This window comes from Desmodus rotundus, chromosome 5 (assembly GCF_022682495.2).
Source record: "Desmodus rotundus isolate HL8 chromosome 5, HLdesRot8A.1, whole genome shotgun sequence".
In the NCBI taxonomy this organism is placed as follows: domain Eukaryota; kingdom Metazoa; phylum Chordata; class Mammalia; order Chiroptera; family Phyllostomidae; genus Desmodus; species Desmodus rotundus.
This window is the reverse complement of record NC_071391.1, coordinates 50,046,606-50,059,751: the sequence shown is the minus strand read 5'-3', so window position 1 is coordinate 50,059,751 and position 13,146 is coordinate 50,046,606. Positions and strand designations below refer to the sequence as shown.

The 13,146-nt window shown below is 40.6% G+C and overlaps 1 protein-coding gene across 1 annotated transcript in view; it reads left to right on the top strand.

Annotated features, from left to right (window-relative positions):
* Window positions 1–13,146, top strand: part of GDPD4 (glycerophosphodiester phosphodiesterase domain containing 4) — a 100,302-nt gene that overhangs the window by 28,981 nt on the left and 58,175 nt on the right. Inside the window, exon 3 of the mRNA XM_053924432.2 lies at window positions 10,605–10,698. Within this exon, the coding sequence (XP_053780407.1) occupies window positions 10,605–10,698 (94 nt within the window). The remainder of the gene's footprint in view (window positions 1–10,604; window positions 10,699–13,146) is intronic.

The following is a 13,146-nucleotide window of genomic DNA, read 5'->3' as shown; positions in this document are numbered from 1 at the left end:
GTGGTACTGAACCTCAGTCTGACTGACTGAGCACGAGCTATGACTATAGTGGATGAGTTGTTGTGTGGGAACTGACCCCATGGAATGGGATTTGCTTTAGTGGGGCTCTGGTGCCTGATAGGTCCACCCTTTGTGTGTGTTGTTTGTGTCACTAATATGGTGGTGCTCTGGTGTGGTGAAGCCAACCATCAGGTGTTGGTTCTGGGGTCTTTGGGGAGGGTTTCTGTTGAAGGCCAAGGTTAGCCACTGTGTCCAACCCAGGCCACCTGTAAGGAGCTACAGAATTATCCAGTTGCTAGCATCTGTGCTGGACTTGAGGCACCAGGGAGTGGTTATGCTGTGAACTGAGGCTAGCTGTCACTAGTGCTGGGCTTTGTGCCATTTAGCAAGAGTTATAGGGCATGCTGAGGCCAGCCACTGCTAGTTTTGAGTTTGTGGACCTTTTAGAGATTTTAGGAGAATATGCAGCTTGGACCCAGTCCACTGCTTGTGTGGATTAGCCTCTGAAAGAGTTTCAGGCCCCCTGTGTGAATTGGGTAGGGTAGGGTCTCAGAGAATCACCAGGGTGGGATGAGAACAGTGTTAGCCAGGTTAATGGAGACTCAAATTTGGTGTGTGTGCACCAGAAAGCTGCGTGTGTGTGTGTGGAGGTGGGTGGGTGTGCTCAACAAAGGAACAATGGTACCTGTTGGAACGTTAGTCCCAGAGAGTGCTACCTTTCCAGGCCTTCCCCTGAATCCATACTCTTCTGTTTCTCCCTGTGTCCTTGGCACTTTTTGAGCTGCTGTCCATTCACTTGAGCTTAGGGTGAGTGTTTGTGAGTCAGTGAGTCTGTTCTTGAGCCCTTTAAGAAGATGCCTGGGTCTACAGAAGCCCTCCATTTCACTGTGCAATCCCTGCTGATTTTCATAGCCAGCTATTTGGGAACTCCTCTTCCTGGCACTGGTGCTTGAGACTGGGGAGGCTGGTGTGTGGCTGGGACCTCTGGCTCCTCAGTTGGGCCTTTATAGCCAAGATATCCCTCCTGATTTTTCATTGCCACACATTGTTTTGGAATCAGCCTGTTTTTCTTCTTGGCCCCTCTTACCAGTCTTGACATAACTTCTTTATGTCCTTAGTTATAGGAGCTTTGTTCAGCTAGTCTTCAGGTGGTTCTGTAATTTAGTTATAATTTTGATATGATTATGGGAGGAAGCAAACACATTTTCCTACTCTGCTCTCTTGTTAGAGTTCTGAAGATCTTAAATATATTTATTTTGGGGTTGATTTCTGAATTATAATTTCTTGGGTACATGTTACCCTATTAGTTGGATTCATTGCATTCATTTTTTGACATTCTTCATGTTTTCTGATTTCTAGTTGTAACTTTATCTTCTACACAGTACTCTTACCAGTGGCTTGATCTGAGGGGGCTCTTGCCAGGGTGTCTGCTTGCCCGTTTCTTTCTTCTTGATGTGTCTTATAGCCCCTGACCAAAAAGAATTTCCTTTATTATTTTTAATGTGGTTATATGTTCACTAATTTATATATTATGTCATCAAAATATAATTTCTCCAGGTTTTATATGGAGAGAAGCTACTTTCTGTTACCTTGAAATGGAGTTCAAATATTTTTTAATTTTTATTTTTAAAATTATTTTTTATTAAATTTTCCATTATCATTTATCCCCTCTATCCCCTCATCCAACTCCACTCACTCCCTTCCCCCTGCAGCTACCACGTGGAAGAGTCTAAATTTTTTGACATATGATACCTAGACAAAGTATAACGCTGTTTCTCTTAGCAAATAATCAGTAGTTTTCTCTCATAAACTTTTGGAAAAGAACACATCAGGACTGTTTTAATGGCCAAGATATCTTACATGGAATAGAGCAATTACCTTTTGCCTGATCCTGTGGAGCTTATAACCTGCTGAGGAGTCAGCTGCCTTGGCCAGGGTGTAGAAGTCTGGGCAGACTCAGGGTGTCTGCTGAGTTGAGTGGCTTTGGGTCAGGGGCCGTTTCCCTTACTTTCCCGTGAACCTGACTGGCCCTTTCTCCTCATGGGAGATCCTCTAGAACCATCCTTTGGGCTTCCAGCAGATCCACCCTCTGGGCTCCAGAGGCCCCACACACCTGACTCCTAGTGACTCTGCCTTGCTGAGGTCAGAACAAACACTGGGACAGATTGAGTTGTGTGGCTCTGGTACAGGGGCCACATCCCCCACCTTCCCTGTTGAATGACCAGTATCTCCCCATCATGGGACAATCGCTCGAACCTTGCTGGTGACTCACTGTGAACTTGCCTCATGCAACTCAAGGACCACCAGATGCTCTTTCAGTGACAGAGCCTAACAGATAGCTGGCAGGTGGAAGCAGGTGGAGGCAGATCTTATAGTGCCTTGGGACTTTTGCTCATTTGCACCTGGACCTGGTACTGGTAAAAGCTGGCCTTGGTATCCAGTGTGGCCCTCTCTGTGTGCACCCATGCCCAGCAGAGGCAGCAACATCATAATTAAAATGGCAAAGGTTAAAAACAAAGAGAGAATCGTAAAAGCCACAAGAGAGACACAATTAGTTACCTACAAGGGAGCTCTCATAAGACTGTCAGCTGATTTCTCAACAGAAACATTTTAGGCCAGAAGGGATTGTCAGGAAATACTCAAAGTGATGAAAAGCAAGGACCTCCAACCAAGACTACTTACCCAACAAGGCTATCATTGAAACTTGAAGGAGGCATAGTTTCCCAGAGAATAAAAAGCTAAAGGAGTTTGTTACCACCAAATCAGCATCATAAGAAATGTTAAAAGGCCTTGATTTAAGAAGAAAAAAACAGAGGAACATAGTTCACAAAATAAAACAGCAATAAATATGTATCTGTCAATAACACTTTAATGTAAATGGCTTAAATGCTCCAATCAAAATACATAGGTAGCTGAATGGATAATAAAATGAAACCCATGTATATGCTGTCTACAAAAGACCCACCTTAGATTGAAAGATTGAAAATACAGTCTAAAAATAAAGGGATGAAGAAAAACATTTTATGCAAGCTGAAATGGGGGGGAAAAAGCCAGAGTAGCAATACTTATATCTGACAAAACAGATTTTTAAAAAATGGTAAAAGGAAGAATCTATCAAGATAATATGGCCCTTGTAAACATTAATGCACCAAACATAGGAGCACCTAAATATGTAAAGCGAGGTTTCATGGACATAAAATAGAGATTAACAGTAATAGGATCATAGCATGGCATTTTAACATCCCATTAGTGTCAATGGATAGATCTTCCAGACAGAAAATCAACACAGAAATGGTGGCCTTAAATGACACTACATCAGATGGACTTAATAGATATGTTCAGAGCATTTCACCCTAAATGGCAGAATATACATTCTTTTCAGGTGCACATGGAACATCTTCTGGGATATACCACATATTAGGACACAAACCAAGTCTCAGTAAATTTAAGACTAAAATCATATCAAGCATTTTCTCTGACCATAATGATATGAAATTAGAAATCAGTCACAGAAAAAAAACTGAAAAACACACAAAGACATGGAAGCTAGATAGCATGGTACTAAACAATGAATGGGTTAACAAAGATCAAGGAAGAAATCAAAGAATACTTTGAAACAAATGAAAATGAAAACACAACAACCCCAAGTCTATGGGACACGGCAAAAAGCTATAAAGGGAAATTTATAGCACTACAGGCCTACCTTAGGAAAAAAGAACTCAAATAAACAATCTGAAATTACACATAAAGGAATTGAAAAAGAACAACAAACAAAGCCCAAAGTGAGCTGAAGGAAGGAAATAACACCAATTCAAAAGAACTTATGCACCCCAATGTTCATAGCAGCACAGTTTACAATAGCCAAGTGCTGGAAGCAGTCTAAGTGTCCGTCGGTAAATGAGTGGATCAAAAAACTGTGGTACATTTACACAGTGGACTACTACACAGCAGAAGGAAAGAAGGAGCTCCTACCCTTCGTGACAGCATGGATGAAACTGGAGAACATTATGCTAAGTGAAATAAGCCAGGTGGTGAAAGACAAATACCATATGATCTCACCTATAAGTAGAACCTAATCAATAAAACAAACAAGCAAGCAAAATATAACCAGAGACATCGAATTAAAGAACAAACTGACGGTAACCAGAGGGGTGGGGGGAGGGGGATAATGGGAGAAAGAAGGGGAAGGGTCATTAAGGAACATGTATAAAGGACCTACAGACAAAGCCAAAGATGGGTTGGATTAAGCGTGGTAGGCAGGGATGGGTGGGGTGGGGGAGAGTGGTGTGGGGGAAATGGAGACAACTGTACTTGAACAACAATTAAAAAATAGAGCCAATGGGACAAAAAGAGATTAGAGCAGAAATAAACAGAATAGAGTCTTAAAGAAACAATATAAAAGATCTATGAAACCAGAGCTGTTTCTTTGAAAAGATAAACAAGACTGACAAACCTTTAACAAGACTCATCAAGAAAAAAAGATAGAGGACCCAAATAAATAAAATTGGAAATGAAAGAGGAAAAGTAATAACTGACACCAAAGAAATAAAAAGGATTGTAAGGAAATATTATGAATTTCTATATGCCAACAAATTGGACAATCTGAAAGAAATAGATAGATTCCTAGAAACAACCTTCCAAAACTGAATCAGAAAGAGTCATAGGATCTGAATAGATGGATTACAACTAGTGAAATCAAAGCAATATTAAAAAAAAAAAAACCAACACCTCTCAACAAACAGGAGTTCTTGACTAGATGGCTTCACAAGTGAATTTTACTAAGCATCCAAAGAAGAACTAATACCTTTCCTTCTTAAACTTTCACAAAAAATTCAAGAGGAAGAAAGACTCCAAAGCTTATTTTATGAGGCCAGCATTATCCTAAGTCCAAAAACAGATAGACACTACAAAGATAAATTATAGGCCACATATACCTAATGAACATAAATGCAAAAATCTTCAACAAAACATTAGCAAACTGGATCCAGCAAAATGTTAAAAAGATCATCTACTATGTTCAAGTAGGATTTATTGCAGAGAGGCAGTGTTAGTACAATATCCACAAATCACTAAACGTAATATACCATGTAAACAAAATGGAAGATAAAACCATAGGATCATATCATTAGACACAGAAAAAACATTTGATAAAATCCAGCATCCATTTATGATTTAAAAAACTCTTATAAAAATGGGAATAGAGGGAACATACCTAAACACAATGAAGGCCATATGTGACAAACCCACAGCCAACATCATACTCAATGGGCAAAAGCTACAACTGTTTTCCTTAAGATCAAGAACAAGACAGGGATGTCTAGTTCACCACTTTCATTCAATATCATACTGGAAGTCCTAGCCACAGCAATCAGACAAGAAGAAGAAATAATAGGTATCTAGATTGCAAAAGAAGAAGAAAAGCTGTTATTATTTGTAGATGACATGATACTATATAGAAATAACCCTGAAGAGCTACTAGAACTGATAAATTGAAGAAAGTAGCAGGATACAAAATAAATATCCAGAAATCAGTTCCATTTTTATACACCAATAATGAACTATCAGAAGGGGAAACAGAAACAAATTCCATACACAATTGCTTCAAAAAATATCTCAGAATAAATTTAACCAGTGATATATAAGACTTGTTTTTTGGACAATCATATGACACTGAAGAAGGAAATTGAAGAAGACACAAATAAGTGGAAGCATATACCGTGTTCACTACTAGGAAAAATTAACATCATTAAAATGTCAATCTATATGTCCAAGGAGGACATATAGAGGGCCCATGGACATATGAAAGGATACTCAGCATCATTAGCCATCAGAGAGATGCAAATTAAAACCACAATGAAATACCACTTCACACCAGTCAGAATGGCCAACATAAACATCAACAAACAAGTGCTGGCGAGGTTGTGGAGAAAAGGGAACTATAGTATGCTTTTGGTGGCAATGCATACTGGTGCAGCCACTGTGGAAAACAGGATGGAATTTCCTCAGAAAACTAAAAACAGAACTGCCTTTTGACCTGGCAGTTCCACTGCTGGGATTACACCCTAAGGATCCTGAAAAACCAATTAAAGAACCTATGCACCCCAATGTTCACAGCAGCATTATTTACAATAGCCAAGTGCTGGAAACAGCCTAAGTGCCCATCAGTAAATCAGAAGGAACTCCTACCCTTCGTGACAGCATTGGAACTAGAGAGTATTATGCTAAGTTAAATAAGACAGGTGGTGAGACAAATACCATATGATCTCACCTATAAGTGGAAGCTAATCAACAAAAAAACAAGCAAGTAAAATAGAACCAGAGACACTGAAATAAAGAACAAACTGACAGTAACCAGAGGGGATGGGGGAGGGGTATAAAGGGTTGAAGAAGGGGAAGGGTCATCAAGGAACATGTATAAAGGACCCATAGACAAAGACAATATGGTGGGAGGTGGGGGGTGCATAGGTCAGGAGAGAGTAATGGGGGGGAAATGGTGACAATTGTAACTGAACAATAATAAAAAAAATTTTTTTAAGAAATCTAAGAAAAAACCTAAAAAAATGTCAGTCTTTAGATTCAGTGTAATTCCTATCAAGATACCAATGACATATTTCACAGAACTAGAAAAATATTCCAAAAATTTATATGGACTGTAAAAGACCCTGGATAGCCACAGCAATCTTGAAAAAGAAGAACAGAGCTGGAGGAATCACACTACCTGGTATCAAACTTTCCTACAAGCCATAGTGATCAAAACAGCATGGCACTGGCATAAAAACAGAAACATAGATAAACAGAACAGAATACAGAGCCCAGAAATAAACCCACACCTTTATAGTCAGTTGATATTTGATAAAGGAGGCAAAACATACAATGGGGTATAGATAGTCTATTCAATAAGTGGTTTTGAGAAAATTGGACAGATTCATGCAAAAAAAAGTGAAACTAGACTACCTTCTTCCATTGCGTACAAGAATAAACTCAAAATAAATTGAAGACTTAAAAGATAGACTCGAAATCATAGAAGTTTTAGAAGAAAACATAGGCAGTAAAATCTTAGACATTTCACATAGCAATATTTTTTCTGATTTCTTGCCTTGGGCAAGGGGAACAAAAGAAAAAATAGCCAGCCAAATGGGACTAACAAATTAAAAGTTTTTGCACAGCAAAGGAAACCATCAACAAAATGAAAAGAGAGCCCATTGAATGGGAGAACATATTCACCAATAACACATCTGATAAGGGGTTAATTTCCAAAATATGTAAAGAACTTATATAACTCAACACCAAAAAAACAAACAAACCAATTAAAGAATGGACAAAGGACCTGAATAGCCACTTATCTGAAGAGGACATATAGCTGGCCAATAGCTACAGGAAAAGATGCTCAGCATTACTAATCATTAGAGAAGTGCAAATTAATACCACAATGGAAGAGTTCTAGCCAAGATGGAGGCATAGGTAGAAATGCTTCACTTCCTCACACAACCAAAAGAAGGATAACAACCAGTTTAAAAACAAAAAACAACTAGAACTGCCTGAAAATTGAACTGTATGGAAGTCTGACAACCAAGGAGTTAAAGAAAAATTCATTCAGACTGGTAGGAGGGATGGAGATAGGTAGCTGGTGGGCAGAGAGTCCACACAGCGAGGCTGCAGACCACGCAGGTGAGGCAGGGGCCGACTAACCAGAGGTCCCACATTCATGTGCAGATAAGTTGAGAGGAACAATGGGACTGCAGAACCCAGGGTATCAGCATGAGAAACTAAAGACTCAAAATCTCTGGCTGTAAAATGCTGTGGGGGTGGCAAAAGCAGGAGAAACTCCCAGTCTCACAAGAGAGTCCTTTGGAGAGACCCACAGGGTCCTAGAATGTACACAAACCCACTCACCTGGGGAAGCAGCACCTGAAAGGGCACAATCCACTTATGGGGAGTGAGGGAAGTGATGGAAAGTGGGGTGAGAACCAAGCAAGTGGCATTGTTCCTTCTCTGACTCCTCCCCCACATACAGCACCACAACGTAGCAAAGAAGGTTATCCTGCTCTGACATATACCTCTCTGCCCCTTACAATGTAACAGGCATGCACAAAGAAATATGGCCCAAATGAAAGAACAGATCAAAACTCCAGAAAAAGAACTAAGCGATGAAGAGATAGACAACCTATCAGATGAAGAGTTCAAAACACTGGTAATCGGAATGCTCACAGAAATTACTGAGTTCAGTTGCAAAATGAAGGAATAAATGAAAACTAAACAAAGTGAAATAAAGGAAAACATACAGGGAACCACCAGTGAAGGGAAGGAAACCAGGACTCAAATCAATGATTTAGAACACAGTTGGCAAACAGAAGGCCCGCAGTCCGAATCCAGCCCTCCACCTTGTTTTATCCAGCCGGGCACCTTGTTTCTACCCGGCAGCAGCGCTGAGCTCTCACTTAACTGTTAAGGAGTAGTTACATTTACACAGTCCTAACATTACATTCGGCCCTTTGAAGGCAACCGTGAGGCTGATGTAGCCCCTGGTGAAAATGAGTTTGACACTCCTGATTTAGAACAAAAGGAAGGAATAAACTTCCAAATGGAACAGAATGAAGAAATAAGAATTCAAAAAAATGAGGAGAGGCTTAGGAACCTATGGGACAACTTTAAATGTTCTAACATCCGAATCATAGGGGTGCCAGAAGGAGAGAGGAAGAACAAGAAATTGAAAACTTATTTGAAAAAATAATGAAGGAAAACTTCCCCAATCAGGCAAAGGAAGTAGACTTCCGGGAAGTCCAGGAAGCTGAAAGTCCCAGAAGAAACACACCAAGGCACATCATGACTAAGTTACCCAAGATTAAAGATAAGGTGAGAATCTTAAAAGCAGCAAGAGAAAAGGAGACAGTTACCTACAAAGGAGTTCCCATAAGGTTATCAGCTGATTTCTCAAAAGAAACTGCAGGCAAGAAAGGGGTGGACATAAGTATTTGAAGTCGTGAAAGGCAAGGACCTACATCCAAGATTACTGTGTCCAGCCAAGCTATCATTTAGAATGGAAGGGCAGATAAAGTGTTTTCCAGATAAGGTCAAGTTAAAGGAGTTCATCATCACCCAGCTCTTAATATTGTATGAAATGTTAAAGGGACTTGGCTAAGAAAAAGAAGATCAAAAACTGTGAACAGTAAAGTGACAACAAACTCACAACTATCAACAACTGAACCTCAAAAACAAAAACTAAGCAAACAACTAGAACAGGAACAGAATCACAGAAATGGAGATAACATGGAGCGTTATCAGAGGGGAGGGGGAGGGGAGAGATTGGCGGGGGAAGGTACAGGAAATGAGAGGCATAAATGGTAGGTACAAAATAGACAGGGCAGAGGTTAAGAATAGTATAGGAAATGGAGAAGCCGAGGAACCTATATGTATAACCCATGGACATGAACTAAGAGGTGGGGGGGGGGGATGCTGGAACATGTATGTTTGCATGGCGGAGGGGGCTAAAGTGGAGAAAAAATGGGACAACTGTAATAGCATAATCAATAAAATATACTTCAAACGTATAAAACCACAATGAACTATCACCTCACACCTGCCAGAATGACTGTCATCAATAAATCAACAAACAAGTATTGGCGAGGATGTAGAGAAAAGGCAACTCTCATGTTGATGGCGATGCATTAGTTCAGCCAATGTGGAAAGCAATATGGAGTTAACTCAAAAAATTTTAAATGGAGATGCCTTATGAGCCAGTGATTTGACTTCTGGGAATATATCTGAAAAAATCTGAAATATTCAAAAGAATATATGTGCCCCTTTGTTTATTGTGGCATTATTTGCAGTAGTCAAGATTTGGAAGCTCACTGGTGGCCATCAGTGGATAAAAAAGTTGTGGTACATTTACACAACGGAATACTATGTGGCCATCAAAAAGAAGGAAATCTTACTCTTTGTAACAGCATGAATGGACCTGCAGAGCATTGTGCCAAGTGAAATAAGCCAGTCAGAGAAAGACAAGTACTGTGTGATTTCACTCATGTGGAATCTAATCAACAAAATTAACTAACAGACAACATAGAAACAAACTCATTTGTAGAGAACAGACTAAGCTGTCAAAGGGGAAGTGGGTTGCAGGGCTTGGTGAAAAAGATGAAGAAATCAAGCATAAAAAACCCCTAAAATATATATAAAGAGTAATTAATGTATTGTCCGTGATGGTGTTTATGTAGGAAAACACACACACACATGGATAAGGAACCTGCCAGACTGGAAAGCAGTAGTTTTATTAAGGTGGTGAACTTAAGGGTAACTTCTCTCTCTTGGAATTTCAGAATTTCTGTGTTAATATATTGCTTTCGAAAGAGGACATAATTTTGAGTATACATTCTAAATAACATAAAAAATTCATACCACTTACACAGATTCCCAGTAAGGTATCACACTGTGTACAGGTCGAAGTTAAAATGCCTAACTAAACGTCCGCACGCTCTTTACAGATGTGTTCCCAAATGCTTCTCTTCTTAACCTCCCTCAGTGTTTCTATGCCACAACTAGTCCGTGCTTGACACAAACACTGCTACTTTCTTCTGTATTTTAAGGACTAAAACATGTTTTTGCAGGGTTGTTTATCTAATTACAAGATACTGGTGCTTATGGTCCCTTCTTCTGCTGAGTTTATTTGGAATCCTGGCTGCCTACTCTTTGTTGCTGTTGGTGAGTAATGTTCCCCGTTTCTCCCACTTCCTTCCTGAGTAGCCTCACGAGGTGCTCCTGCCTATGATATGGTGCCCCGTTGGTGCCGGAGCCCTCAGAACCTAAGATCCTTTGTGTAAGTAGAGTTGGGGTTTGCATCAACTGCTTGAATTTTAGGCCCAAGGGACCGATGGAGAGAAATGGAGTTGCGCTATTAGAGGATGCGTCTTGTCACTTTGGCCCTTTGAAAAGTTGGCAGAGCATCCTCTTTCTATTCTGCTGTTTCATAGCCTATTTTATGGTTCACTCAATACTGTTATTTTAGGCTCCCACAGCTTTACATTAGCAGTACCTATACCTATTGAACTAACTCGTTTCATTTCCTATCTCCTGAGAATCAGTCTTTCTGGGCCTTACAAATTAGCTCGGTTTTTAAACCTGTTATAATGTGCAACTGCTAGTCTGCTAGTTCAGGTGCAAATTACATTTTAGCAAAAGTCTTTTGGCAATAGTGCCGCTGCTTCTGTCATTAAATGGTGGTCACGTAGGGGTAGAAATTCAGACCAGGCAAGAGAAAGGCCTGTGGAAGTGGGTTGGAAAGCTGGGAGAATAACTTTTAGGCAATGGGAGTTGTTTAGTGCCCACTTATGCATAGGGCATATGCATCTGTCACATCATGGTTTCCTGTTCCTGCTGATATCTGGTTTGATACAGAACGATGAAACCTTCAAATCAGATGCCATTTGCATTACTTTTTTCCACCAAAATGTATTAATCATTGTAAGTGGTAATTATTGAGTGTAGAGAGATTAAAAAAATAAGCAGTTTTTGTTTCTATGAAGTGCATTTCCAAGAGATATATATGAGATAAAGTTACAATAGTCCCTTAATTCAATGAGATTAGAATCTAGTAGGGTCACTAAATGGTAGACAAAAATAACTAACACAGGCAGACCATTATAATTGTCATTAGAGAGACCTAAATAAAGTTCTGCATGGATTCTGGAAAGGAAGAGGTGACTTCTGCCGACTTGGAAGAGTGAGCACTAGTGTGGGGTCATGAAGGGCTGTTGGACTTGGACGTGAGTGTATGCGGATGGAGAGGAACATTCCAGGTGAGAGACATCATGACAGAGTTGGCAAGACAGAGTGATACGGGGTGTGACAGTGTAAGAGGGGAGGCCGGTCTGTTAGCGTGAAGGGCATGGAGAAGGGTAGTGGGGAGCATGGCTGACAACAGGCCTGGGACGGCTTTTGGAGGCCGGGAAAGTGAGGCCAACACTTGTGGTGTGGAGGGTGACTTCATAGGGGGAGAGACCAATTAGACTCTTTTTTTTTTCCAGTGTTATTGAGGTGTTTTTTTTTAATTAACTACTTTATTGTTCAATTACAGTTGTCTGCATTTTCTCCCCACCACTCCCTGACCCCACCCCAGCCAAACCCACCTCCCTCCCTTGCTTCCACCCTCCCCCTTGGTTTTGTCCCTGTGTCCTTTGTAGTAGTTCCTGAAAACCTTCTCCCCACTGTCCTCTTCCCCCCTCTGGCTGTATATATAATGGGGAAAATGCAGATGAAGGAAGTGGTCTGAGCCAGACTCTGGCCACCGAATGGGACTGCTTCACACACAGTAAACGTGAGCTGCCGAAGTTGGCTTCTGGGGGGAGGAGATCTACTGTCTAATAACCAGTATATTTTGACAAGCCCTACTCTACCCCACCTTTTTTCACGCATCCAGTGGCAACAACAGTGAACAAGAGGGAGACCTGAGTTCCATTTCCAGCTCTATCTTTGGGTTACTTTTAACTCGGTCAGGTCATATTACTCTTCTTAGACTCAGTTTCTTTTGTTTGCAATGAGAATGATCATATTTAATAAATTGGTATTTTACAGGGCTGGGTAAAGAAGAAATGAAAGCACATACATAAAATTATTTTGGTAAAAAACTAAGTGTAATATGTGCCCAAATCTTAGTAATATCCTAATCATCTGCGGGCTCTGCTTCTCGGCTTCTGTTTCTCCATTGACTTGGTGCCTGGCTGAGTTTACGTGGAAAGCAAACTGAGATTCATGGACTAAGTCCAGTGTTAACAGCAGTGCTTAACAGTTGTGACAATGACATTGGTTCCTCAGGAAAGAGCTTTTAAATAACCCTTGGACGTGCTGGCCCCTGTCCTCTGTTCTCTAACAAGTGGATCTAAGTAATAATTCCAGGAATAAGGTCCATCACAGGGAAACAGTTGGAGGAACTTGGGAAGGATGTCAGTGTGTGGAGAGCGTAATAATTAGTTCTTCCTGCCATGAGTTACGAAAGGAGGGGCATTTGAAGCCGCTGTGAAAGGTCAGTGGCGTGGGGAGGGAGAGCATTGCAGTCATTGGAACAGCACGGCAAAGTCCCAGAGGCTGAAAAGTGCAGGCGTGGCAAGAAGTGACGGAAGGGAAAGGAGTTTGCACACAGAACGGTGCTGTGGG